This window comes from Thermobia domestica, chromosome 7 (genome assembly GCF_964235325.1).
Source record: "Thermobia domestica chromosome 7, izTheDome1.hap1.1, whole genome shotgun sequence".
Taxonomy (NCBI): Eukaryota; Metazoa; Arthropoda; class Insecta; order Zygentoma; family Lepismatidae; genus Thermobia; species Thermobia domestica.
In genome coordinates this window covers 108,006,541-108,020,958 of record NC_137460.1, presented here as the reverse complement: position 1 = coordinate 108,020,958, position 14,418 = coordinate 108,006,541, and the positions used below count along the sequence as shown (strand labels likewise).

At 37.0% G+C, this 14,418-nt stretch overlaps 1 protein-coding gene across 1 annotated transcript in view; it reads left to right on the top strand.

The window, feature by feature from the left end:
* The first annotated feature begins 223 nt into the window (after nt 1–223).
* The window catches only part of LOC145690317 (xanthine dehydrogenase-like), a 129,066-nt gene continuing 114,871 nt past the window's right edge, over nt 224–14,418 (top strand). The window contains exon 1 of the mRNA XM_081765098.1: nt 224–389. Coding sequence (XP_081621224.1) covers nt 339–389 — 51 coding nt within the window. The 5' untranslated portion in view covers nt 224–338. The remainder of the gene's footprint in view (nt 390–14,418) is intronic.

The following is a 14,418-nucleotide window of genomic DNA, read 5'->3' as shown; positions in this document are numbered from 1 at the left end:
GGCCAATTCGCGGCACATCAGTGTGCCGCGGCACACCGGTTGGGAAACGCTGATGAATTGAAGGTTACAAACGCTCTTCAAATAACGCTCGCTTGGCCATTTCTACGAATTCATGAAAAGAAGTGTTCTCTCGACTTCTCTCAGTACATATCAGGTTTACGTAACAACTTGCCTCTCCAATCAACGCAGCATAAATTAAATCTTCTTTAGTATACATGTATGACAGCGCCATGCTGCGGCATGAATGAGTAACTAACGTCTTATGCTGAGAAGTTGAGATGAATAACGCGTAATAGTGCTGTAAAGTGAATGTTTTCGTGACTTTTACTTGCGAAAAAATGCCGGCGAAAACTATTTCTACTCTTGTATTTTTTGTCAATGGACGAAAAGTAAGTGTACATAATTTAATTACTTTTAGTTATAGTGTTTTTTCTTCTTTTATAAGATAAATGAAGTGTCCATTTTTTTTTTCTAAATTTTTGTAAGGTAACTGGACTGTTAATATGCTTCCTAAAACTATCACTTTCCGTACTTAAAAATACATCGTAGGCCTATCAACTATCGTTGCTAATTCGAGTCACGATCATCCAATTGTAGAGCAGTCTCGGTTAGCGTGTTCGATGGCTAGTCGCTTACATGAGGTAAAGGAGTAGACAAATAGAGCGAATTTTTGTCATGTCTCACTATGAAGACAGTGGGATACAACGAGAGATCAGTTATATCTTAGGTGGTGATATAACAACCAGAACCGACCCTAAAGGAGATACAGGGAGAGCATTGTTAATATAATCTTTAAACTAAATTTGACAAAATCTGTTTATGACAGATAATTTTACGAGTTCTTCCTCCACAATACGAGGTTAACCTTATACCATTACCAATATGAATAATTGGAGCACGCTAGTTCAGTGATAGGTTTAGTGCATTTACTGTTGGTGCAAAAGGTCTCTGGTTCGATACAATGCTAGTGGTGGTAGACAGCGTTGTGTCTTTTGATTTATTTCCTTCTGCTATCTTCATTCCACCAGTTCTTACACGATAATTCCGTTGCGATTATCGACATTTCCCTTAGGCTACAAAACAAAACAACCAATTTTCTATTAATTTGTTATCGTTTTTTATTACATATCTATATATATAAAAGAGAACGTACAAATCCTTTGTCCGCTCATCACGCTAATACGGCTGAACCAATTTCTTTCATTTTTGGGGGGTTATTAGGATTTGGACCCTAGATGGTTTTTATCATATCACTTTAATTTTTAATTACCAGTATCTTGAGATAATTGACCATTCAGGTGTCCACAAATCCTTTGTTAGTTCATCATAGGTAAAAATAAACGTATTTATATGCAACCCGCATGACCGTGTCACTCGGCGGGTTAACATAAATGACAGGCGATATAATGTTAACATTTACTGCAATCTACTATGATAGATCACTTGAAAGCGAAAAAGTAAAAATTATCTAAGTAACAAAGTTTATTGCGTTCCGGGGTGACCGCAGCGAAGCGGGGTGAACGCTGCTAGTCTATCTATATATATAAAAGAGAACGTACAAAATCCTTTGTCCGCTCATCACGCTAATACGGCTGAACCAATTTCTTTCATTTTTGGGGGGTTATTAGGATTTGGACCCTAGATGGTTTTTATCATATCACTTTAATTTTTAATTACCAGTGTCTTGAGATAATTGACCATTCAAGTGTCCATAACGTACAAATCCTTTGTTATTAGTTCATCATAGGTAAAAATAAACGTATTTATATGCAACCCGCATGACCGTGTCACTCGGCGGGTTAACATAAATGACAGGCGATATACAGCGGAAAATAGCTTGAATCTTCTGTTTAAAATTTTTTAATTGATTTGCTTATTTTTACAGACACTTTTACAATATGCCAGCACCGGGATGACCGCAGCGAAGCGGGGCGGGTTAACATAAATGACAGGCGATATAATGTTAAGATTTACTGCAATCTTCTATGGTTTTTATCATATCACTTGAAAGCGAAAAAGTAAAAATTATCTAAGTAACAAAGTTTATTGCGTTCCGGGGTGACCGCAGCGAAGCGGGGTGAACGCTGCTAGTAGGCCTATATCTAATAACTAAAATTACATTCCAGCGTAAAAACCTTTAAAGACCAGGGCCTTCGAATCTGCTTGTGGCACTTACGTCTTTGGGATCACCATTAATGTTGGATTCTCGACTGGCGTTCGCTTCTTCTTTCTTTGAAGTAGCTCCCCATTTGCTCTCACGACGCCGAGTGGATGCCACAATGTCAACATCATCTGGTGACCAAACACAACATTGCAACCAGTCGTTCTTTCAGAAAAAATGTTCCGAGGGGGCACACAGTATTCCGGAGGGGGGGGGGCACTGCTGGCACTGTTCTATTTATTATTATTTTATAGACGTATTATTTTGGTCTCCGGGGGGCAGTGCCCCCCAAAAAAGTCTGGAAGAAACACTGGTTGCAACACCCCTCGCACCAGCGTACCATAACAAGAAGAGCTGCTTCTTTTATTTGTTAACAAAAAAGCTTGGTAAGGTGAATGTAGGGGGCGCTGAATTCTACTTCGCCTCGGGCGCCGAAATCTCTAGCTACGGCTCTGGTCAGAATCCAATAATGAGTTGCCCTGAAAAGACAATGTTTTATCTTATCGTTATGTAATAATGTTTTCTTTAATTTCATGAATTCAGCCTGGACTCATGGATTACTCGAGAGTCGAAATAATGTCAGCTTTACAGAACCACCTAAGAGCCAATAGCATAGACAAAAGAGAACTGAGTGAATTTGGTAAAAAGAACGGATTGCTACTTACGAAAGAGCAATTGAGTAATTTCTAACTAGGTGGGAGATATTGAAAATCATGTTTTATCGTAATGCTCATAACAATTTCTCGGCAACTTTCTTTTATTATGTTTGCATGTAGCCACTGTAAATAAAAAGTTATTCGTTGCAGTGCTTTCGGGCAACTTACGTAATAAAATCATACTTGTCACCAAGCTGCACATATCAACATTCTCTGTTTCGACATGTGGTATGGTTAATCTACAGCTACAACAGTCTGATAAAATATGTATGTTCGTTTATTATCATACTAATGTATGATATTACGTTATCTCTACTAATATAGATAATCTGGATTGTAAATACCCTGTATGACTTCAACCATTAAACACTACACTACAGATTGTGCCTTGAGTGTGGCATTTTTCATTGTAGACTTCTTACTTTCTGTAACTGCGGTTCTTTCGTGGATGTCAAGTGACTTGCCGTAATTAAATGCTACAATACAGTAAACTAGAACAGTAATGGGAAAACTACAGCCTGCGGGGCAGACATGTTCTTTCTGAAAGTTCTATCTGGTCCGCGACATGATTCTCAATCTGACGAATGAAAGTACTAAGTGCAGCTGTTGTTTTTAATAAATTATATTCGATCGTCTAAAGTATTTTATTTCTTTCTTTTGCTTTCTGGCTCCCTCCTAAAATTACTGCCCATCACCAAGGGCGCCCATCAGAGCGCTTGCCCCCCTAGAGTAAAATTGTACTTCAGAATATCGAAAACCCAATAGAATTTTTATATTAGTTACAGCAAAATTTGAAACGTCGCTTACACTTGCCCCCCTTGGAAACCACAACATGGGCGCCCTTGCACATCACTGGTCTACACAATATTAAGCTATAAAATATTATTTGCTACAATGTTCTTATGATGTACATTGTGATTTGTATGATTTAGTATATCTGAGTTAGTATTGCAGTCACTTCTGTTATAGTGCCATGTATATAGGCCAATTTACATTGTATTCCTGAGAGGTTGTTGCTTAGGGCCCAGCACACTGGTTTTTCAGGGGGCCGTGCTACTGTTAAGATGGCATTGCCAGTTCCTAAATAAATAATAATATCAAACTCGATTATAAGATTATTAAAACAAATAATGGCTAATAGCTACTATTATTGATTGTGAATGCGGTTATTAGAACAAACAATAGCTTATCGTCACTATTATCGCCAGTGGTGCTATTCAGCCGATTCGGACCGGTTCGCTAGAACCAGTTGTTAAAATATTTCGAGTTCGCAGAACCGTTTGTTATACACAGACATAAACACACACACGCACGCACACACACGCAGCTAGAAGGAGAGATGGTTGTATACAAATTTTTCACAGCCAAATACAATTTACATATAGTATGTGATCAAAAGTATCCGGACACCCCAAAAACATACGTTTTTCATATTAGGTGGATTGTGCTGCCACCTACTGCCAGGTACTCATTATCAGCGACCTCAGTAGTCATTAGACATCGTGAGAAAGCAGAATGGGGCGCTCCGCGCAACTCACGGACTTCGAACGTGGTCAGGTGATTGGGTGTCACTTATGTCAGAAGTCTGTACGCAAGATTTCCATATTCCTATACATCCCTAGGTCCACTGTGTCTGATGTGATAGTGAAGTGGAAACGTGAAGGGACACGTACAGCACAAAGGCGTACAGGCCGACCTCATCTGTTGACTGATTGAGACCGCCGGCCGTTGAAGAGGGTCGTAAAGTGTAATAGGCAGACATCTAGCCACATCATCACACAGGAATTCCAAACTGCATCAAGATCCACTCCAAGTACTATGACAGTTAGGAGTGTGGTGAGAAAACTGATTTCATGGTCGAGCGGTTGCTCATAAGCCACACATCACGCAGGTAAATGCCAAACGACGCCTCGCTTGGTGTAAGGAGCGTAAACATTGGACGATTGAACAGTGGAAAAACGTTGTGTGTAATCACGGTACACAATGTGGCGATCCGATGGCAGGGTGTGGGTATAGCGAATGCCCGGTGAACGTCATCTGTCAGCGTGTGTAGTGTCAACAGTAAAATTAGAAGGTGGGAGTATTATGGTGTGGTCGTGTTTTTCTTGGAGGGGACTTGCACCCCTTGCTGTTTTGCGTGGCACTCTCATAACGCAGGCCTACATTGATGTTTTAAGCACCTTCTTGCTTCCCACTGTTGAAGAGCAATTCGGGGATGGTGATTGCATCTTTCAACAAGATCGAGCACCTGTTCATACTGAACGGCCTGTGGCGGACTGGTTACACGACCATAACATCCCTGTAATGGACTGACTTACATAGTCCTGACTTGAATCCTGTAGAACACCTTTGGGATGTTTTGGAACACCGATTTCGTGCCAGGCCTCACCGACCTACATTGATACCTCCTCTCAGTTCAGCACTCCGTGAAGAATGGGCTGTCATTCCCCAAGAAACCTTCCAGCACCTGCTTGAAAGTATGCCTGCGAGAGTGGAAGCTGTCATCAAGACTAAGGGTGGGCCAACACCATATTGAATTCCAGCAGTACCGATAGAGGGCGCCACGAACTTGTAAGTGATTTTCAGGCAAGTGTCCGGATACTTTTGATCACATAGTGTAATTAAAAAACGTTGCTTTGCTCTGTACATACCAGAAGATTAATGGCGGGGCGGAGAACAGTAAATTTTATCTTAAGTGTCATTGTTTTAAGAAAGTTTCATAGCTATAGAGTTAAACATATGCTCTATCACAGCGTTTCCCAACCTTTTTCAACTTGCGGCACACTACAGGTGTAACTTGAATTCTTGCGGCACACTCATATAGATATTATTATTATTATTATTATTATTATTATTATTATTATTATTATTATTATTATTATTATTATTATTATTATTATTTGTAAATATAAAATACAGTGGTATTTTTTCTCTGTGATTATTGATCTTCTCACAGAGAAGAAAACTCGATCACTGGTTTTCCACCGTGATAAATCATTATGCATATTTTCCATTCTAATTTAAAACTTGACAACAATTGCAATGAAATACAGGACTCAGATTTCTAAAAATACAATTCCTTTTTCGAAGACTGTATCCAACCTTTTACAAAGAAGGAAGATCACTAAATAATGAACGAACAAACAAATCTCTTACTTTTAAAACACAAATGTAGGTAATTTGTATGCACGTTTGCTTTGTCGAAAGGATTGAATGATATTTTAAAATTTCAAGTTACGAAATTGTCTGCAACAATAAAGAAGCAATAATGATCATAACAATGATAACAAATACTTTTTTCAACGTTAAAAATGTACAGAAAAGTAAGTCAAGTATGATACTTAAAATTGTAGATTCATAGTAGAGGTTCATAGTAATGTGAAATACAAATATACCTTTTTCCCTATGTCTTGCAATTTGATTGCTATAGGATTAATAATTTTGTTTCAATTTCCTCGAGGCACACCAACGGCCCACTCGCGGCACACCAGTGTGCCGCGGCACACCGGTTGGGAAACGCTGCTCTATCAGAACAAGGTATAAGCACTCTATCAGGCCTTGTTTCCATATTGTCAAACTAAACAGAACACACAATATTATCACATAGCCTTGCTCAGTGTGTTGTGTTTGAAACTATAAGCGTTTATTTCTTAATCTCAAATACTCAGATATCAAGAATGAGAACTGAGGTTATATGAGTGAAGTGGTGAGCGTTTTTATATTTAAAACACATAGCCTTACACACCATTATCATCATTGCTAGATTAAGGTCTTTCCAATACTTTTTGACAACCATACAACTTGCACAATTCGTTTCAAATATATTCGCAGTGCTATATTATTTCGTCACACCACCTTGTATTAGGATGCTGTGTAAGCCGTTATTTGTAACTTCTGATATCCAGTAAAAATACATATACAGAAAGAGAGAACCTGTTGTTAAAAAATTAGAATAGCACCACTGATTATCGCGAATAATGATATTAGGCCCTAAACATTTGCTGAGCGTTACTATTTATTGATCACGAATGCTGTTATTAAAACAAACAATGGCTAGTGTTGATTGTGAATACTGTTCAGCCATTCCACGAAAAGTGGGAATTTCACGAGAAATGTACATATGAAATCTGAAGAATAATTCTATCTACACTGGAATTGATCATCCTTATATTGTATAAAAACAACTTATTTGTGCATTTATTGTATTATCTGTCAGGAAAGCAAATGTACATCTGTTTTTTGAGCCTGACATTCCTGTGCTCGAGCCATGGAGAGTATGAGAATTAAATCAATCAAATGTTTAGTGAGGGGCACGAAGAGAAGTCCAATCTGAATAAGACGTTGCAGAGGGGCACAAACTGTGAGTACGAATAGTGCATGGTGTAAATAAATTACGACATCAAAAGAGAAATTCAGAAACAGCTGGTAAACGGAGAAAAAAGAGTAAAAATTGTCGAAGTGGGAACATAAAATACAAACAAATATGCCAACAACTAAATACTTGGCAAGCAAAGATCCTGGTGTAGTGGCGAAGACGCTAGATTATAAATCCAAAGGACGTAAGTTCGAATCCACACCAAGTAGAATGATTTCTTAATAATGCATACAGCATGTAAGAGGTGGTAAAAAATAGCGTACTACCCGTTTGAGAAGTTAAGTAAAAACGAGGTAAAAATTCCAGGTTACATTTATTAGAGAAGTGAAACAATGTAAACGAGGAAGCAGGTATATCTATTCAGGGGTATGTATCAGAGGGCGGTGATCGGAAAAACGAAATTTTCCTGAATTTCACACATGTAAGTCTCTACAATAGGCAAACTTCTTCAGAAATATGCCTATTGCAGAGACCATCATACTCCACCGATTACGCTAGCCAAAGTTTGTTTAACAAATGGTGTAGTGAGAACACACAAATCAAACAACTATGAGGAACTAGTTTGAAATATGCTTACAGCTTTGAGAAACAGATGCTAATATGAGTATCAAGTTACATTACCTCCATAGCCACTTGGACAGATTTCCCGAAAACCTTGGCGATTGCAAGGAGGAACACGGTGAGCGTTTCCACCAAGACCTAGAGACGATGGAAGAGTGATATCAAGGCCTGTGGGACACTCATATGATAGCTGTTTACTGCTGGACTCTACAGCCTGATTGTTGTACTGATGAACACAGACGAAAATACAGCAAAATGAGCTTTTGTATGTGTTAAATTTATTCTTGTGTTGCGTGCAATCAGTGCATATTATTTTTTGTCTCACTCTTCGTGATCTATGCATATTTCCATTGATTTAATGTTATTTGACACAAACTAAATGTTATTTGACTCGCGGTTACGTGTTCACGTCACATGTGTCTATATCTAGTGTCTGTATTTCTATGGTGACTGTTCATACAGATAAACTAGAGCAAATCTAGGAGAACTGCTGTCATATTCGTAATTAGAATGACAGATCTAACCTAATTTCGCTGAAATTACTACGGCCGCAAAAGTCGTGTTTACCAGTATTATAAATACAAAATTAAAATATTTTACAAATTATCTAAAATACAACATATAGACAAATATTACCCTGTAACAAAATTGTATCATTTTACACTATACTGTTCTCAGATAAAGTTCTGTGTAATCGATGTATTATACTTCTGTATTTATAATGATTGAACTTACAGGACAACAAAATATATTTAGAACTTTGTTAGTAGTTCGATAAAAAAAATGTGTAAGATAATTTATGACCTAAGATGTTCTTGACAAAGAAAATTGCATTAATATACATTGCAGCTAATAAATTACATCATATAAGCTTACATGTGATGAATTAAATGTAATAAATGAATACATGATGCAATATCTCTAAGAACTATTTCAACAGTTTGATCCAGAACATTGTTCTCTAAAATATGTAGGAATAGTCTCTTCCATAATTTATCTTCACAAGTTGATCCTATAGCGTTATGTCGCAATCCTTGACGTTTACTCAACCAGCTGATAACGTTATAATTAGCACAATCACTTTTACATCGTGTTTCAATTTATGTTATATGTTACAATTTGCAATTTAGACGACAAGAAATTAATCAGAGGTGCAATACATCTAATACTCCCTGCTTTCCAAATCCTTCGTACGTTAAAAGAAATTAAAAAAATAGTGTTGATAATCATCAGGGTCGCAATCAACCAACGTGAAATACAACAATGATAATTTTACCCATTCATGTTAGTTAATCATCTCGGCTTTTTGTATTTAGGGTATCTTGAGAACACACGTGCAAATTCTCCCTCAAGAAAGAGTCGAGTATTTCCGTAACTAACAAGGGACCAACTTAGTGATCCAAGAATATTTTTATAAAATTTGGCAGCGTACTACAAATACGATTAATAAAAATTGCGGAAAAACGTCTCTCGGGGGCAAAACCAACTGGAAATGGAAACCCCCTCTCTTTCTAATAGTTTTTAAATGATTTTTTAAAAGATGATCAATAGTGCCTTGCACTGACGGGCAAAATTTTATTTTTAATGAAACACTACTTTAATACTTTAAAAAATATATTTAGTGTTAAAAAATATGCGGTTGCATAACTATGCAACATATAGTACTAGCCATCCGTGCTGATTTCAACTCCATACAAAATGAATGATTGTGACGCCTTAAAGAAAATGCATATACAACAACACATTACATTAAAATCGATTTTGCCAAAAGACCCTGCACTATTCATGACAGGAACATTATACCGTTAAGTAGGTATGGAGATTTGAAAACCTGTTATATTACGATACGAATTGAGTTGAGTTGATTTTAGTTTAGCGTCCCTTTCAGCAGCGAAGCTATATAGCGGCCCATACATGTACACACTTGCATGACCAACATTCATGAAAGATTTGTCTCATCATGTATGTTGGAAGAATTTTTTGCCCACACACGCACCAACATGCTGTTCAACTTACTAGAAGTTGTTTGAGAAATGTGGAGGACGGAGACCGTGAAGAGTCGAATGGTAAGACAATATGATTGCTACCAACTAGTAGTGACCATCGAGGTCTCTTAATTCTACATGCCAGTACACAGGAATAAGTGTGAAAAAAAAACTAGTTGCTATAATATTTTATTTTAATTACCTGTGGAGATGACTCATCAGGCTCTTCATCACTGCTGTATTCATCTAGGTTGCTTTTGCTTACACGTGTTTCTTCCTAATCCGATAAAAATTAAAGTTAATCGTAATATCACAGGGGTGTAGCCATGGGGAGGAGGGCGTCGGGGCCAGTCTCCCCAAATGATTTCCTGGACCCCCTAAACGACCAGTTTTTAAAACATCATCGTAAAATTATATTGCTCCAGTCATTTAAATATAACAAAGTTTAAATATAATTAATAACTTACGTTAAATTATTTACCGATTGAAAAATAATATGGTGTATCTTCTGTGTAAGGAATGACCAAATGCACAGGTTGCTACCACATCTACTACAATCGATTGATCTAGTGCTCCTGTGCGGATCACTTCCAAATTGGTTGAGTTGATTTTGAGTTTAACGTCCCGTTCAGCAGCGAGGCTATATGAGACGTGGACCTACTGATTAACGTGGAATCCGAACCACATTAGTTCCCACTGGGAATCGAACCCGGGTCTCTCACGCCAACATGTCCAAATTGGATGGAAATGGTTTAGATAATGGAACTAAATTATTCCACACAAATTATAATATTTTGTGTAATTTTTCTTTAGATTTGTGTCAATATAAACTCATAACAAACAAATGGACTTCGAAATATATATATATATATATATATATATATATATATATATATATATATATATATATATATATATATATATATATATATATATATATATATATATACACTTATTTGTAACAGCAGATTACACGATTTACTGTGATTTTATATAAGAGGCTGATCCAGAGGGGCGATAACCCCCAGAAGATGAAGATTTCTTATTTTATATATAAATAAAACCCATCCCAGAGTTTGAAGCTCTTAAAGGTAACTCTAAGTAGCAGTATTATAACCCACCGACCCCCAGAAGTCCGTCCTGGATCCGCCCCTGTTTTATATTTGACAGTTTGAAGACAAACGTTTCAACAAGGTACTATAAATACTGCTACAAAACTATCGCCGTAAACTGAGTGTTTTAAAAAACACATTTTTTATCAGTTGGAAAATATGGTGAAAAACAACGTTTTAATTCAGTTTTTCAGTTTGAATTTTATTCGCTTTTTTTTCCACTTGGTGTAAAACAGGAAGTGATATATGGCTGTTAATAAAATAATTATAATGTTTTTTAGTCACGAATAATAAATAAATATTTTTGTCAGGAAATTTTAAAGAAATTAAATGAAATTTAAAAAAATCAGTTTTATGTAGATAGGTTCTGTGTACAAGGACTTGGATTGAAATAGTTTTACACAAAGGTATAACGTTTGCTTCGGGGCAGTAGTTCTTGGTTAAGTATAATAAAAACTACCTGGTACATAATATTTTTGAAGAAAAAAAACTTAAAAAAACAGTGTGTTTAGATTTTCGGACGGAAAAAAAAATCCGTTTTTTCAGCCCTCAAAATCTCTAGCTGTAACACATTTTTTGGGTTTTGTACATTGTAGCTGTCTCTCCTCAAAAACGACCCCCCTAGATAAACCTGCTGGCTACACTCCTGTAGTACCATAACTTTGGCATGTAAATTTCATGAGCGGCAGAACCACTTAATTTCCTTTTTCTCACTTTGATGTGCTTTATTCTCTAGTTGGAGCGCAACGTATTTATCCTCCTTTTAACAACTATCAAGTGTGGAGTGAGGTTGAAATTCTCTCAGCTTTTCTAGATTTTCAAATGTAGAATTCTTTACGTCATTCTCCACACAGTATTTTTTTTTTAATTTTTATTTTACCTTCCAAAAACATGGTACTTCTTTGTATACCTGAATAAATGCATGCACAGAATCCCTTGTCATGTAACGCATCTCTCTCTCTCTCTCTGTCTATGTTTTGATGCTCCAGGAATAACGATCACCCATCTTGAACGACCTTGGCATGCGACGGAGGAGACACTCACGTGATTGCTTCCGCTGTCGTGATTGGCGGACCTAAATATAAAACAGCCACCTTGCATGAACGAGCCCATACACGGTAAACATGCATGCAGAACGGCAAAAACATCAAACATGTTTTCAGAAGATTTTGAAAACTTTCAACATGAATGAACGAGGCCATACACGATCAACTTGCCTGTGGTTTTATCATTTTTCATACAAGTCGGGCTGTTTCTTCAGGCATGTGCTTACGTGTATGGGCCGCTTATGAGACGTGGACCTACTGATTAACGTGGAATCCGAACCACATGAGCTCCCACCGGGAATCGAACCCGGGTCTCCCACGCCAATGGCGCGTACGCTAACCGCTTAGCCACGAAGGAGCTCATATTACGATACGAATTCTTATTCGTATAGTAGTGGGAGTTAGAGAGGGCCTGAATAAGCTATCAAGATGAATAATCAACTTTTCATCGCTTACACTTAAAATATTTCCATTTATTCATTTTCCTTATATTATTGATTACGCAATATCCGTGAGTGTGGTCTTAACTTTCGAGTCTTCTCTGTATTTTGAGGACACGGAATGTTTCTTGAGTTGATCTTGCAAAAGACGTATTTTAAGAATATCATTTTAAGTAAATTTATATTTTGATTTGATGGCGTCTGTGCTATATTATAATGTATGTCGTAAAAATGAGTATTGAATCTTTTATCAAGATGCAGAACGTATCAGCATCTTTAGTTCTAGAAGAAACGAAGAACACATACTGAAATACCCTATAGAATGTACTTCGCCTTATCTTACATACATTTCTAGACCGATATCCTTACACGCCTTTTCTTTTTAAAAAAACACTAAGGTTGAAGTTCAATACTATCTTGGAGATAAGATAACCTCCTTTTCCTTTTCTCTTACTTCCTTTTTTAACTATATCTTTCTTACCACTTAAATAAAGGTAATCTCACTGTGTAGTTTCAGCCATCCTCGCTGGTCTAGTCAGGGGTAAGTGGATCTGGAAAGATAGGGGGACGCATGACGTCTCGCCGTCTCCCTTGCCTATCTTTACCCATTATAATTTTCTTAGAATGTGGGGGACGCCACAGATGTTTTCTGGAAGTGGGAAGACGGCGCCTCCCCGCGTTCCCCCTCACTTTTACCCCTCTCCTGGGTTAGATTCCCAGCTGGAGAGCATCGAACACGCTACATCCCATTTTAAACTGTAGATCTCGTTCTACGTAACCTCACTATTGACAAAGGACGTAAATACAAATCATTCGATCAATTAATTATTCTGAAAATTTCTGCATTCTTTCTCTTATTTTGCTCATTTCTAAAACTACACGCAGCCAAGGGGGGGAAGGGTGAAACGAAAAGAAACGAGAAACAGAATAATCAGCGTTAAAAAGAAAAAGCTTGGTTACTGTTTCTTATGAGGAGATTTATATCAGGCCCTACTTGCAATACATGGTAGTGAATGAGCGTGATATACTGGAAAAGTCAGGGAATGTGAAATTTCAAGAAAAGTTACGGAATTCTCAGAATTTCTGATACTAGCCAGGGAAATGTCAAGCTTTCGAAAACATAGTGCCGTCTGTAATAGAGTCGACATTTTTTATCATAAATTTCGTCATCGCTTCTCTGCTTAATCAAACATGTTATTTCAGAAACAGTTTTCTACTGCTCCTTTAATCTGTCATTTGGAACAGACAGTAGTTGACGGAAAAATGAAAATAAAAAAGTTATGTGAAAAGAAAGTTCTGTTAACATTTGATTCAACAGAGAAAGGAACGCAGATATTGTAAAATATTTTACAAGACATTATTGGATATGTACTTCTTTAATAATAGTGGATATGTACTTTTTATAATAGTTGAGGTCATAGTGAAAGGAAAATTATTATATTTAAAGGAAGAAACGTAAATACTGTAAAATCTATTTCAACACTTTATCCTTTTACTCGAGATTTCTTCATAGTTTGTTATTAAAATACTTACTAACATATCCTCATTTTATTGTCCTAACAAACCAATATATGTTCCCAGTAAAATAGTTTAGATTGATCAAGCCCCTGGTGTGATAACCACAGTATTTCATGTCACGTCCTCCCATTACGAAATCCTGACTAAACGAACCAATATATGTTGCCAATAAAATAGTTTAGAATGATCGAGTCCCTGGTGTGATGACCACAGTATTTCATGTCACAGACTCCCCCCCCCCTCCCTTTACGAAATCCTGACTACGTGCCTGCTACACGTTCTTACTTTATCTAAATATTTCAATATACGTCTGGCAGAATAATATGCGTAATTGATTGATTGATTAATCCTGGGAGAATGGAGAAAGGCAACAGCTTGGCCATTTGTCCTCGTTATGATAAAGACTACCAACCAATCGTCATAACAACTAGCTGAACCTGCGCTCTCTTTACAGCGCATCATCACATATGAACATGAATCTCCTTGTTATTCCTTACAACACTGTACATGTTCCGTTCCTTTACAGACACAAGTGAAAGACGTCTTGATAAAAATTGGCAAGGG